Source organism: Cetorhinus maximus, chromosome 14 (assembly GCF_964194155.1).
Source record: "Cetorhinus maximus chromosome 14, sCetMax3.hap1.1, whole genome shotgun sequence".
NCBI classification, from domain to species: domain Eukaryota; kingdom Metazoa; phylum Chordata; class Chondrichthyes; order Lamniformes; family Cetorhinidae; genus Cetorhinus; species Cetorhinus maximus.
Window position 1 is genome coordinate 9,010,303 of NC_135892.1, and position 13,190 is coordinate 9,023,492.

Here is a 13,190-nt window from a genome sequence, read left to right on the forward strand (position 1 = left end):
TTGGATGGGCACTTGAGGGAAATAAACTTGAAAGGCTACGGGGAATGGGGCAAGGGAGTGGGACTGAGGGGATTGCTCTACAGAGAGCTGGCACGGACTCAATGGGCCAAAGGGCCTCCTGTGCTGTAGTGACTGTATGGGCAGAGTACAATGTCAGTGACGCTTTTAGCAGCTATCCCCCAGTCTGACTGATGCCGGCTCCCTTGATTGGGCGTTAAATGCTCTTGAAACATGGAAAAGCCAGCAACCCCTGAGCCGCCATCTAAATTCCAGTGAGCTCAAGGATAATTGGTGCCGATTCCTACATTACAACCGTGACCAAAATTCGTTAAGTACTTCATTGGCTGTAAAGCGCTTCGGTGGTTGAGGAAGGCGCTATAGAAACGCAAGTCATTTTTTTTTTCATGAACATTAACTATTGCAGGTGTTGAACGTCCTGGATGAAATGGGGAACTACCTACAGTTCAAGTACTCCAGGCGGTCTCCCTGCATTCGCCCCGAAATCTACGACGAGCCGGATTTTGAAATGGAAGACTGAAGCTCCCTCCGGCGGCGTGGGCCATGAGCTATGAGACGGGTTACACGCGTGTGCTCCCCCTCCATTGCGACCCGGTGATGGAAACAGCACGTGTGTGTGTGTATGTGTGCGCGCGCACCTCCTCTTTAGCGCACGTGAATCGGTGGGTGGGTTGGGGAATAAGGCGGGGGAAGCAGGAGGGAGGCTGGCGTGAGACTAACAGACCCCCTCCCGCCTGCACAGAGAGTGAGCGAACGAGCGATCTGGGGGCCGGAGTGGCTCTCTCCCCCACCACCCCCCGGTGATGTACCACCGTCACGGTTCTCGCACAAGATACTCCTAATGTTCCAGCCCAGTGGGAGATGGGGTGGGGGTGGGAGACCAGCACAAACAAATCCAGGAGCCTAGTTCACAAGGCCTGCAGCTGTTCTTTCTGTCGATGTTGGTTCACTCACGCGATTTGTCCCTTTTCGGGGAGGGGGGGGTTGTTTCAAGAGAAAAAAAATTATTTAAAAAAAAAAAATGATTGTTGCTGTTAATGCCAGACGAGCATTTAAAATGTTGGGTTTTTTAAAAATCTTTCTATGCAGCTATTGCAATAAATATTCATTCAGGAATTAGCCAAAAGTTAAACTCTCAGGCATGTTTGGGTGGATCTTTGTTGGAATGTGAATCACCTGCTACTGGATTTTCAGACGGATATCATTCATAGCCGCAGATATTTTGACATTTGGGGAGATGTTGCCAAAGGATTGTCTAATCACATGGAATTTTGTTGAAATGTTATGGAAAACGATGTACGTGTAAATACAGAAATTATCATTTTTGTAGGCCTTTCGCTGAGGTCCTTTTGAAACTCATGTAAAACATGGTGTGGCGGATGAGGGGGGGCGGGGGGGTGAAATATGTTTGAATGCGTATTCAGAATGTTCTCGCCGAGCAGTTTATCTGATTTTTAAATCTGTGAAATTCTTTCTGCAAAGGAGATTGTCCTATTTAATATTTTTTCTTAGAGGGGAGCAGGAAAGGGTTAATTGTTGCAGCTGTCTATACGAGGTGGTGACTTTGTTTTATTTTAATTTAATTTTTGTCATTTTCATCGCCTTGTCCTTTTGTAATTAACCTGGTTTTAACAAGCTGCGTTCCCTGTTCTCCTTCAGTCGTGAGGTGGCAGGGAGGGGAGTGGGGGGTTGCTTTGGCCCCCGGCCGCAGCTGCCCGCTTGACCATCGCTGTGAGTCCTCTTGGCATAAGGCCTTGTGCCCCCTACTGACCAAGAGACCCTTCTCTCGTCTCAGGGAAGGTCGAATTCAGCGCTTTCAGTCCATGCCTGGATTCGAACCTCATGAGAGATGGGCCATGACAATTGGATCACGCTAGCCCACGGATGCCTAGTCCCGACCAAAACGCGCGCTTCCTGATCTAATTCAGCGCAAACGGCAACTATTAACCAGGCCTCCTCGCGCACTGAAGTTGCCACTCCGCCCAGCAACACCGCAGCTGAACTGCTGAGGTCGGACGTGTTCTTTTTTAAAAATGCGTATTGCTTGTGACCTGTTTTACGTGGAAACCCGACTTGAATATTTTTAACCTTTTATTATTTTTTTTTTAGCCGCAACGATCATTTTGATTCACTATTTAAACCCAGAACGCAGCTCGATTCGCAGCCGAGCTCTTGTTGCTTTGCTGCCCCTTCAGAAGAAATGGAGGAATTTGCCGAATTCAACCTCTGCTAAAATTTCCTGGGTTCCAACGTAATTAAAAAGGCGACAGTAATTCTAAACCAGTAGCCCTAATTAATCCTTCAGTTCCATAGCTTTAACCAGTACAGGATATGTTATCACAGTGGATCCAAAAGTTTTAATTACATTCTATCCCCAGTATCAGTATTAATGTCACCTCTCAGAATGTCATTCACTGCAACTCTCACTCTTCATAACTGTAAGAAGCCAGTAACAAAGTGAGGGAACCATTATTGAAATTGTAGATTCATGCACAATTATTTTCATTCCGTTTAAATCTCTTAAGGAATCTGTTTAACACCTCTCAGCTCTACAAGTGGCTCCATTAGCAGCATTGAGCAGGCTAGCATAGAGTACAGAAAATGCACTGACTCTTTCCCCCCCCTCCCCCACCAAAACAGAACTGCAAAGACGAAGACGTTATTTGCACTGAACTCCTGTGCCACATGTGGTAAGCCACTCTATCTGTCAATGTTTGAACTTTCCGGAAGAATTTGCTCCCCTGGTTTGGAAGCTGGAGCTGGAATGGCATCACTCCCACAGATCTGTCACTGCAGGTGCAAATTATGTCGAGTGGCCAGTGTTTAAACAGAGCTCCTGCCTCACAGCTTGACGGGCACTGCTGTCCCGAATGTACTTTTAATAGTAATGCAAATTCCTCTTGTAGTGTCAGCTGTGGCTCAGTGGGTAGCGCACTCACCTCTTGAGTCAGAAGGCTGTGGGTTCAAGTCCCACTCCAGAGACTTGAGCACAAGAAGCCTAGACTGACACTCCCGATGCAGCACTGAAGGGACGCTGCACTGTCAGAAAATAATTGTGCGTGAATCTACAATTTCAATAATGGTTCCCTCATTCCAGATCAGATGTTAAATCAAGGCCCCATCTCAGGTCTCAGGTGGACATAAGATGATCTCATTGCTGCTATTTTGTAGATTAGCAAGGAGTTATCCCTGGTGTCGTGGCCAATATTTATCCCTCTGTAAACATCACTGAAATAAAATCATTTGGTTGTCTTTGTGCTGCTGTTTGTGGGAGCTTGCTGTGCACAAATTGGCTGCTGGGTTTTGCACATTACAACAGTGACTACATTTCAACAGTACTCCATCGGGCTACAAAGCACTTTGGGATGACTTGAGGTCGTGAAAGGTGTTCTAAAAATGCAAGTCTATCTTGCTGTAGGAACCAGTGGCAAAACAGGCAGCAGAGTGTGACCATGACTAATTGCCGACACTCTCTGTAGAGCCATTGCCTCATGAGGCACTTAAGTATTGTCACAACATAGGCATCATGTACATAGAGGTGTGTACGTGATCTCATTGATGGAGTGCGCGCACTTTTACCAGGCTAACACCAAGCGGGTGGAAATAGATCTTTCTTACCTGCCAATCAAACGTGTTTTGGCATTTTCTTACCAAGAGGAACTCAAGTCTGTAGAAGGTCTTTGCTGCAAGAGTCAGAAAGATACAGTATTAACAATGGCCTTGAGAATAGGCCTGGAGCCCATCCTATAACACGACACTTCTGGGTCCTTGCAAGAATATAAATGAAAATTTACCTGTGTGCAGCGATTTTGAGAAATCTCTACCCAGTCGCTGATGTGGACCCACAGCAAACTGACCCCTAATTTACTTCTCACTGGCAATACTGGAGACTGTAAAAAGACAAATAGATGTTTTTCTCAGCGTTTGAGGTTGTGACATGTTGTTAGTGTAGCAGACTGGGGCTTTGCTTGCGGCTAACAGCCTAACTTCTAACATGCTTAATCTCCCCGAGTGTCCCAGAAGAGGGAATGTGCTGTGCTGTCCCGCACCATTGTCCCTCATCCTGATGAGCGTATAATTCAGCTTATTTCCAACCTACATTTCAATTTGGCGAGGTGTGTGTTTTTGCACAAGAGGGCATCTGTGTTCACACTTTTTCACATCAGCCTTACCACCAAGTGCATAGTACTTACAGCACTCAATTTGCTAAAGTAATTGAAGCCTTTTGATTTCAACATTCACACCGTTTCTAGGATCACGCCCACTGAGCTTAAAGGAAGACATTGCAGTTTTATATGTTGTGGGAATTGATTGTAGTCCATAAAACTGCCCCCATTAATCTGTCTCTACCGTTATTGCATTGGACCGAAGTTTAACAATCTCCAGGATCCTAAACAAAATTAGAATTCCTTATAAGTGTCGGGGTTTGATGAAAAGATTACCGCATTTTCCAGTCATTGAAAAGATGCGAAGTAACACTTGACTGGGCCTAAAGGAGAGTGGATTCACAGATTTTAAAGGCTTGTTGTCCTCAGTGGATAAAATGTTTGCCAAAACTATTCTTATCGAGGTTACTGACATTCAATAAAACGATGTAAATCCAGTTTTTTTTTTAAATGCGTTATTTCCTCCCTTGGGCCTTCAAAGCTCAAACTAAGAAAGTTTGCTGAAAAGCAATTTTTTTCCCCCAGGAAAAGCCAGACAAGTGTTGAGGTGAATTCGGATCCGATTTTTAATTGGGATGCGCCCATGTTATTTAAGGGGCGTCATGCGCAAGAACGCATCGTCCTCATGGCCTTGCATGACACACACACACCTCTTCAACAATCTGTGTCCCCACCATCACAAGGCATCTTGCTACACTCCTGAGCAAAAACAGTCACCTGTTAATAATTGTTTGGTAGTATAGAACTAGATTATTGCTGAAAAAGGACACGCGTTGTTGAAGCTTTTCATCTTGTACTCATCAGGACAACTCGCAAGAATACCAAATGCAAAGAGAACAACAATTTATACTGCATGAGAAGAGACTGCTAATTTGTTAGCAAGTGAACTCTGGTGGAGGCGTGTCTACCAATCAGAGTCCACTTGCCAACCAATCAATAGTAATCTGTGGTTGATTCATAAAGGGACAGTGTATTTCTTTTTTATGTTATTCTTTTAATCCTTTATAATCTAGTTGGGATATGGGATGGAAGGGCACAGAGAGAAAGGAGTGAATCCTACCTGTCCAAACTCTTAACAGTTAGATGGACGAGGAATATACCAACAATTTTGTTACAATAGGTTCATCTGGACTGAAGAAAACATTCAAAGAAAGTTAAACGCTCTTTGGACCCACTTAAGAACTGTTCTGCTTACAGCAATAAGTATGGGTGAAAATACATGCCGCTTAGATTTGCATTTTGAGGATTATGTCCCAATCGTGGTAGGGCAGTTTCTTTTCTTCCTGGGAGCAATGTTAAAATTCAGAGATCCCACGTTTCAGATTGACTTGACACTGAAGTCTGAATTTACCTGAATGCTCCTCACGGGTTTAAACTCCTGCTTGATTGTTGTTTCTTTGCCCCCTGCTATTATTACATGGATTCTGATAATTGGCCTGTGGCTCTACCAACATTTAATGTTGGGTCTATGTGTTTTACATGATGCTGCGTACAATGACAAGATTAGTAAAGGTGCATTTTTAAGCTCCATTTGCACACACTTTTAATCGGGACTCTCTGACCAGGTTTGAGAGTGAATCCTCTAGGCAATAGCAAAGCTGCCTTGAATATGCCAACCTCTCTCCTGCCTCAAAATTCATTAGCCATTTGAGATAAACTCGATTGCCCTTAGCCTGAATTTCTGTCGAACGTCCATGCTGTTCTTAAGGGGCTGCAACATCGTTAGGACGGGGGCAAAAAATATCTGATTCTCTTGTCTAATTATACTTGTTAAAAGAAGAGATTTCCGACGGGATTATTCCGTGAACCCATCCCTCATGCTTGCGTGGTATTTCAGTCCTTGAAAATCTTACTGTTTACTGATTTTAATTGGAGTTGGGGAGGATGGGCCCAGGAGCGTTCAGTTATGACACTCAGTCGGATTCAGGTACCTCCGAGCAAGAATGAACGGGACAGAAAAGTGATTTGACTCACAATTAAACATTCCATGTTAAATGGGGGCAGATTGCCATTTCTGAACATTAAGGAGATTTGGTTAAAAAAAAAAGTGTGCCTTCAAGCTCCATCTGCATACACTGAGATAAGGGAAATAGCACTGCCGACACTTGCAATCTTGGAAAAAAAAACTTCCCGCCTCTATTCAGATAATTGCTGGTTCTGGCAGGACATGGTGCTGGGTCTATGGATTGTACGTGGTACTGTGTATGGGAACAGTGACTGGAATGAACTGGTTTGTAAACTTAATTTATATACAACCTTCACGTGCTTTAATGGTGAAAGGTTTGTATATTTTTGTGTACTGATTTTTTATACATAATGTACAAGGAAAAAAATTTGCATTTCCTTCCTTTTGTGACAGAAATGTTTTCTTTATGTATGATGAAGACACTTGGCTGGCATGCACAAATAAAACCTTTCGCAGTCCCTTAACTCCGGCCTCTTCTCTCTCTATGAACTTTGTTAAATCTCTTGATAAAATTACTGCTATTAACGAGTGCTTATGTGCCCTTTTTTTTAATGGGACCTATTATCATAATTGGGGTGTAGGGGTTGAATGTTTCTGCTGTAAATTTAATTACAGAGTGAAGAAAATTGAGTCTTAACACAGCAATGATTGTCCTAAAAAAAAGATCCTCTTGTTTTGGTATTTTAACTGAGATAACCAGATTAAAATAAGCTGGTTAATGCCTTTATTAGAAAAGCCCGCAAAGGATTTTTTACAGAACATATGCTATCTTATATAAATTAAAATAGACAAATCTCCAGAACTTGATGCTTTCCACTTCAGGCTATTAAAAGAAATCCATGCGGAAATTAGAGATGCATTAGTCATAAACTTTCCAAAGTTCTCTAGATTCAGATATTGGGCATTTTGGATTGGAAGATTACAAATGTCACTCCCGTTATTTAAGAAGGGATGGAGGGAGAAACCTGTGAACTGCAAAGGTCTCAGTTCAACGTCGGTTGTGAGAAAGTTACTGGAATCTATCATCGGAGACTTGGGCAAGTAAAAACTTATCAGAGTCATCGTGGATTGTCTAATCTTGCTGAATGTTTTTGAGGAGGTCATTAGTGTCTATAGATGCTGGCTAAATGCACTTGCAAAAGGTATTGGATAAGGTTTCACATGGGAGGTTGTTAGCAAAAGTGCAAGCACTTGGAATTAGCGATAACCTTGTGACATGGTCCAATAATTTGTTGGGAGGTAAAGGACAGAGAGCAGGGGAAAGAGTTTGTTCTAATTAGCAGAATATGTGACGAGCGTTGACCCCCCAGGGATTTATACTGGGCCTCGTCTTTATATATTGACTTGGATAAGGAGCAGAGAGTTATATATCCGAGTTTGTAGACAGCACTAAGTTAGGAGCTCCAGTGAGTTTGGTAGATGAGAGCAGGAAGTTTCCAAGGGGTCTCGATAGAGTAAGTGAGTGGCACAATCGCAGCAGATGGAGTTCAATGAGGAGACGTGAGGCCTTCCAATTCGGCTCCCTGAAAGGAATCAGAATATTTTCTCAATAGTGAGAGTCTAGAGACTGGAGAAACAAAGGGATTTAGATGCTCATGCACAGAAATCACTAAAAGCTAGAGCACAGACACAAAAGGAATTTAGAAAGCCAAATGGAATGCAGGCCTTTATCTGAAGGTTGTTGGAATCCAGAAGTGAGGGAAGCGATGCTTCAGGTGTATAAGGGCCTCGGTCATCTGGGGTCCACTCTAGGGCACAAAATCTCAGGAGAGATATAATTGGCCTTGGAATGGGTACATCGCTGATTCATCAGAATGATACTAGGATTTAAAGGGTTAAATCATGAGGACAGGTTGCATTAACTTGCCCGATACTCCTTTGCGTGTAGAAGGTGGAGGGGCGATCAAACTGAGACGTTTAAAATTATTTTAGGGTTTTAATAGATGCAGAGGTGAAGAATTCCACAGCAGAACTGAGCCAGTTAGGAGCGAAATCAGGAAGCACGTTTTCACACAAAGGATGATGGAAATCAGGAGGTTACTCCTCAAAAAGCTGTGGAAGTTGGGTCAAAAGGAAATGGAGCTGAGGTACTGATCAACCATGATCTCATTGAATGACGGGTCAGGCTTGAGTGCCTGAATAGCCTCCTCCCCTTCCTATGTAGGCTTTCATTTAAAGAGGTATGTTTCTGTAATAAAAACAGAAAATGCTGGAAAAACCTCAGCAGGTCTAACAGTACCTGTGGAGAGAGAAACAGAGCATTTCGAGTCCGTACGACCCTTCCTCAGAGCAGATTTCCATCTCGTTTCAGTCTTGCTGTAGTTTTCCTTCAGATTGCTCCCCATTATCACACACCTCCCCACATTATGTAATGAGTGTAAATCCAGATAGTGTCAATGGGCTGTTGAAACAAGTGACCATCACAGGAGAACGCGGTCCTGTCCTTGCCTGATGCAGATACTCTGCACCTTCCAGTAGTTGCGGCTGCACGATCAGGATCATCAACAAAGGCCATTGACTTCTTCCCGTCACTGAACGCCACTTTCCCTGAAACTAATTATACTGTTCCTGTGCTATCTTAGCTCAGTTTGAGTAACTCGAACAGGAATTGAGCCTAAGACCTTTCCATCAAACACATGAGCACCATACCCGTTAAGCCAATGGTGAACCCAAGACAAAGCCAGCGCCTTGTTATTAAACATGATGTTCATTCAACTGGTTTTCCTTGGATGAAGCGATTATCTTATGAGGAAAGATTGAGTAGGTTGAGTCTATACCCATTGGAGTTTAGAAAAATGAGAGGTGATCTTATTGAAACATATATGACCCTGAGAGGACTTGACAGGGTGGATACTGAGAGGACATTTCTCCCTTGTGAAGGAGTCTATGACTAGGGGACACAGTTTAAAAATTAGGGTCTCCCTTTTAAGACGGAGATAAGGAGAATTTTTTTCCCTCAAGAGGGTCGTTAGTCTGTGGAATTCTCTCCCTCAGAGAGCAGTGGAGGCTGGGACATGGAATATATTCAAGACTGAGTTAGATTTTTGATCAATAAGGGGGTCAAGGGTTATGGGAGGCAGGCAGCCACCTTCCGTGACTGGGTGTCAAAAGTATTTTTATTGATAACACTCTCATTAAATGCATTGGGATGTTTTGTATCATTAAAGGTGCTGCATAAATAGACATTATTGCATAACTCTAGTGTACAGGCTCCATCTTTTTTTATCAGGTTTTAATGTTGAGTTGTGGTACAATTCTACTCGTGAGCCAGACTTGAAAATTGGAGGTCCGATTTTGACATTGATGAACGCACTGCGGTGAATTTTACATTAAGAAATGGTAATGGTTGATGTAGCTTTATTGCAGGAGCTCTTGTTTTTGAGATGATTCGGTGATGGTGACAGCTTCCGTTGACATTCTCACCTGCCAATGAAAGCAATGGGCAAGGAAGAATGCAGGTGGGCTCCCTGCAATCTCTCGTCCCAACGTGTTATTCCATAAGGGAATACCGATCACTCCCTACTTTCCTGTCTTTTTCGGTTGTCAGGTCCTGCGGCCATCCCAAGAATCCAACAAATGAAGGGACCATTGACAACCAACAGCAGAACGAGACAGTAATAATAATCCTCTGCTGAAGTATGTTTGCAGGCAGGAAGATGCATCATCCCACTCTCAGAAAAGACCTTCAGTCAAGTTTTATATCTTCTGAACGATCATCGGGTGATGGGAACAGGAGTAGGCCATCCAGTTCTGCAATTAGATCCTGACTGTTCTGCTCCTCATCTGTAGGCAGTGATTAATCTCCAAGCATGAGCAGGCTAATTGAGCACTTGTTTGAATGTTTCCACATTTCGAGAAGGCAAAAAATGTGGGCCCAGGTGGAGAACAGGATTATTTATCCACTGCTGCCTGTATCTTAGAGCAGGATTCAAGCCAAAAGGTCTATAGGTGAATTCCTGGTGTTTTAGAAAACTGCTCTAATTCACTCTCTGATTATCCCCTCACTTTAGAATTGGCAAATGCTCAAACCTCCATAAATCAAGGCAAAGGGAATATTATTAAACTAGGCTGTTCAGTCATGAATAAATAACTAGTGCCATTCTTAAAGATGATTTTGATTTAAGACTCAATTTAATTCATTCTACACCAAGCAATTTGGGCATCGCACAAAACTGGATGAATGTCGCTATGGTGAATGATTAATTTACAAAGGTACGAGTGAAAGAATAATGAGACCAGCCACAAATTACTGGCATCTTAGACAGTTGTGGTTGCCAACACTGGTTGGACATTTTCCAGGAGGTTTTGTCACATGACCTCACACCCCGCCCCTAAGCTCATGCCATTGGCCACCTGGACACATCCATCATTCTTATGTGTGCCCTCCCACAGCCAATTGGAAAGCAAACGGACTTGCAATTATCCAATTTGATGATTCTTGACTGTCAGTCAAACATCCTTTTCACCTCATCCGCAAGACCTTTACAACTAATGAACATAGGTGTTGAGAAAACAAATTATACAAAAAACTTAAACTTCTCTGTGATTTTAATCTTGGGTGTCGCTCGCAGAGGTATCCTGGAGATTAATCGGTAATTCCTGGAGACTTCCTGGAGGGTTAGAAATCCTATTCCAAATCCAATCTCTAAAGTCTCTTTTCCCTCCCAACATCTATTCGGGTTGAATTCAACAGATATAATTGTTCCTGTCTTTGCAATTTTATTCTATGTATTTATGGGATGTGGGCATCGCTGGCTAGGCCAGCATTTATTGCCCACCCCTAATTGCTCTTGAGAAGGTGGTGGTGAGCTGCCTTCTTGAACCGCAGCAGTCCATGTGGTGTGGGAAGGTAGTTCCAGGATTTTGACCCAGCGACAGTGAAGGAACAGCGGTATAGTTCCAAGTCAGGATGTTGAGTGGCTTGGAGGGGAACTTGCAGGTGGTGGTGTTCCCATGTGTCTGCTGCCCTTGTCCTTCTAGGTGGTAGAGGTCACGAGTTTGGAAGGTGCTGTTGAAGGAGACTTGGTGAGTTGCTGCAGCGTATCTTGCACATGGTACACACTGCTGCCACTGTGCATCTATGGTGGAGGGATTGACTGTTTAAGGAGAGAGAGGATTAGGGAGGAAATTCTAGGGGGTAGGACCCAGGTGGCTGAAGGTGGATGGGCTCTTCTTAACAAATACACTACAGACAAAAGATAATTTGGCTGCCTTTACCAAATCACATAACGATTCAGAAAACCAATTCCGTACCTTCGACCAACTCAAATAACACAATTCCAGAGTGGACTGGGAAAACTGACCTGGTCAGACAACGTAGGCTTTCAAACTTAGAGACCTTAGATCAAGTTAAGCAGGTTTCTATCTAGCTGCCTGCAGGTTTCTAAACGTCCCTGTATTTGTTGACCTCCCGACATGCCCGCTTTCCATACGTTAGAACAGGCGTATTGGAGCAAGCACAGGTCAGATCTACCAGAATAGTCCCGGGGATGAAGGATGAAGAGAGATTTGAGCTAATGGGATTGTCCTCCTCAAAGCAGAGGAAGAGATTTAATCGAGGTGTTGAAAATCACAGGGGGGCACAGGGTAGCGCAAATAAGGAGAAACTGTTTCCGTTGGCGGAAGGGTTGGTAACCAGGCGGCACAGGTTTATTACAACTGGTGAAGCAACCAGAGGTGAGATGAGGAGATAAAAGCAAAATACTGCAGGTGCTGGAAATCTGAAATAAAACAGAAAATGCTGGAAAAACTCAGCAGGCCTGGCAGCATCTGTGGAGAGAGAGAAACAGAGCTAACGTTCCGAGTCCCAATATGATTCTTCTTCTGAGCTGGGGAAAGACGAGGAGAAATTATTTCTGCGCAGCGATTAGTAATGACCTGGAACACCCTGCCCAGAAAGGGGAGTGGAGGCGGATTCAATAGTAACTTTCAAAAGGGATATGTAGTGTAAGGGTTAACAAGTGGTATATGCTAGTGTATGACGTCGCTGGTGATGTACCACTGACACCAGTCAGTCATGTGTTAGACCCCTGAGAGAGAGAAGGCTTGGAGTCATGCCTAGGTGCAACATGCCTACTCTGTAACCTGTTTCGATGTGGGTACTAACAAACAAGTGTTAAGCGGACAGTGTCTACAGCCTGCCTAAGAAACACGTCCCACGCCTAGACCCCAAGGGAGAGGGACCATCCCAGAACAGGATACATGCTCGAAAGGGAAAAAGAAAATTCCCGGACTATGGAGAGGGGGCAGGGGAGTTGGATAGCTCTTTCAAAGAGCCCGCATAGGTATGGTGGGCAGAATGGCCTGACCGTGTGCCGATTATGATCCAAGGGTCCCTGGAAGTGTCGCACAGAAAAGTCTGGGGGGGAGCTGACTGGAGCTGAATGACTTTTGCTCAGGATGCCTATGTATACATTGAACAGCTCTGTACTTTTTTTTATGGCTGTTTAAAGGAGTTGACTGCATGTGGCGAGGGGAAGTAGTTGTGGCACACAGAACAGGGAAAGGAATTTAGAATCGTTTATGCTAACATCCACCATGCTCCAGGGAGGTCTGGTTTCCACCGGCATTGTTCTGAGCACATGAACTGGCTGAGGTGCTGTATTTCAGAGGGTGAGCTACGTGGCTAACAGAATGCAGCGCAACGCATTTGGTGTTGGATACCTGTCCGTTTCTGCAAAATGGGTCATCGCTCTAGAATCGTAACAACACAGAAAGAGGCCATTTGGCCTGTTCAGCACATGCCAGCTCACTAAAAGAGTAATCCAGCCAGTCCCACTCCCCCAGCCTTTCCCCCTCTCCCTGCAATTTATTTTCCGCTCTAGGTGCTTTCTGACTGCCTAGTGAAAGCCACAGTTGAATCTGCTTCCACCACACACTCAAGCAGTGGGAGCCAGATACTAACCTGGACGTAAGAAGGTTTTTCCTTATGACACCCTCTGATTCTTTTGCCATTCACCTTTGCCCTGCCCTGTAAAGGCACATCACATTCAAAACTTTTAAAACACCAACTGTACTCAGTGTGGAACCTTTTAGAACTG

The 13,190-nt window shown here is 44.0% G+C and overlaps 1 protein-coding gene across 1 annotated transcript in view; it reads left to right on the plus strand.

Moving 5' to 3' along the window:
- sptlc3 (serine palmitoyltransferase, long chain base subunit 3) overlaps nt 1–2,660 on the plus strand; it is a 115,833-nt gene extending 113,173 nt beyond the window's left edge. Inside the window, exon 12 of the mRNA XM_078556462.1 lies at nt 425–2,660. Coding sequence (XP_078412588.1) covers nt 425–538 — 114 coding nt within the window. The 3' untranslated portion in view covers nt 539–2,660. The remainder of the gene's footprint in view (nt 1–424) is intronic.
- The last annotated feature ends 10,530 nt before the right edge of the window (nt 2,661–13,190 follow it).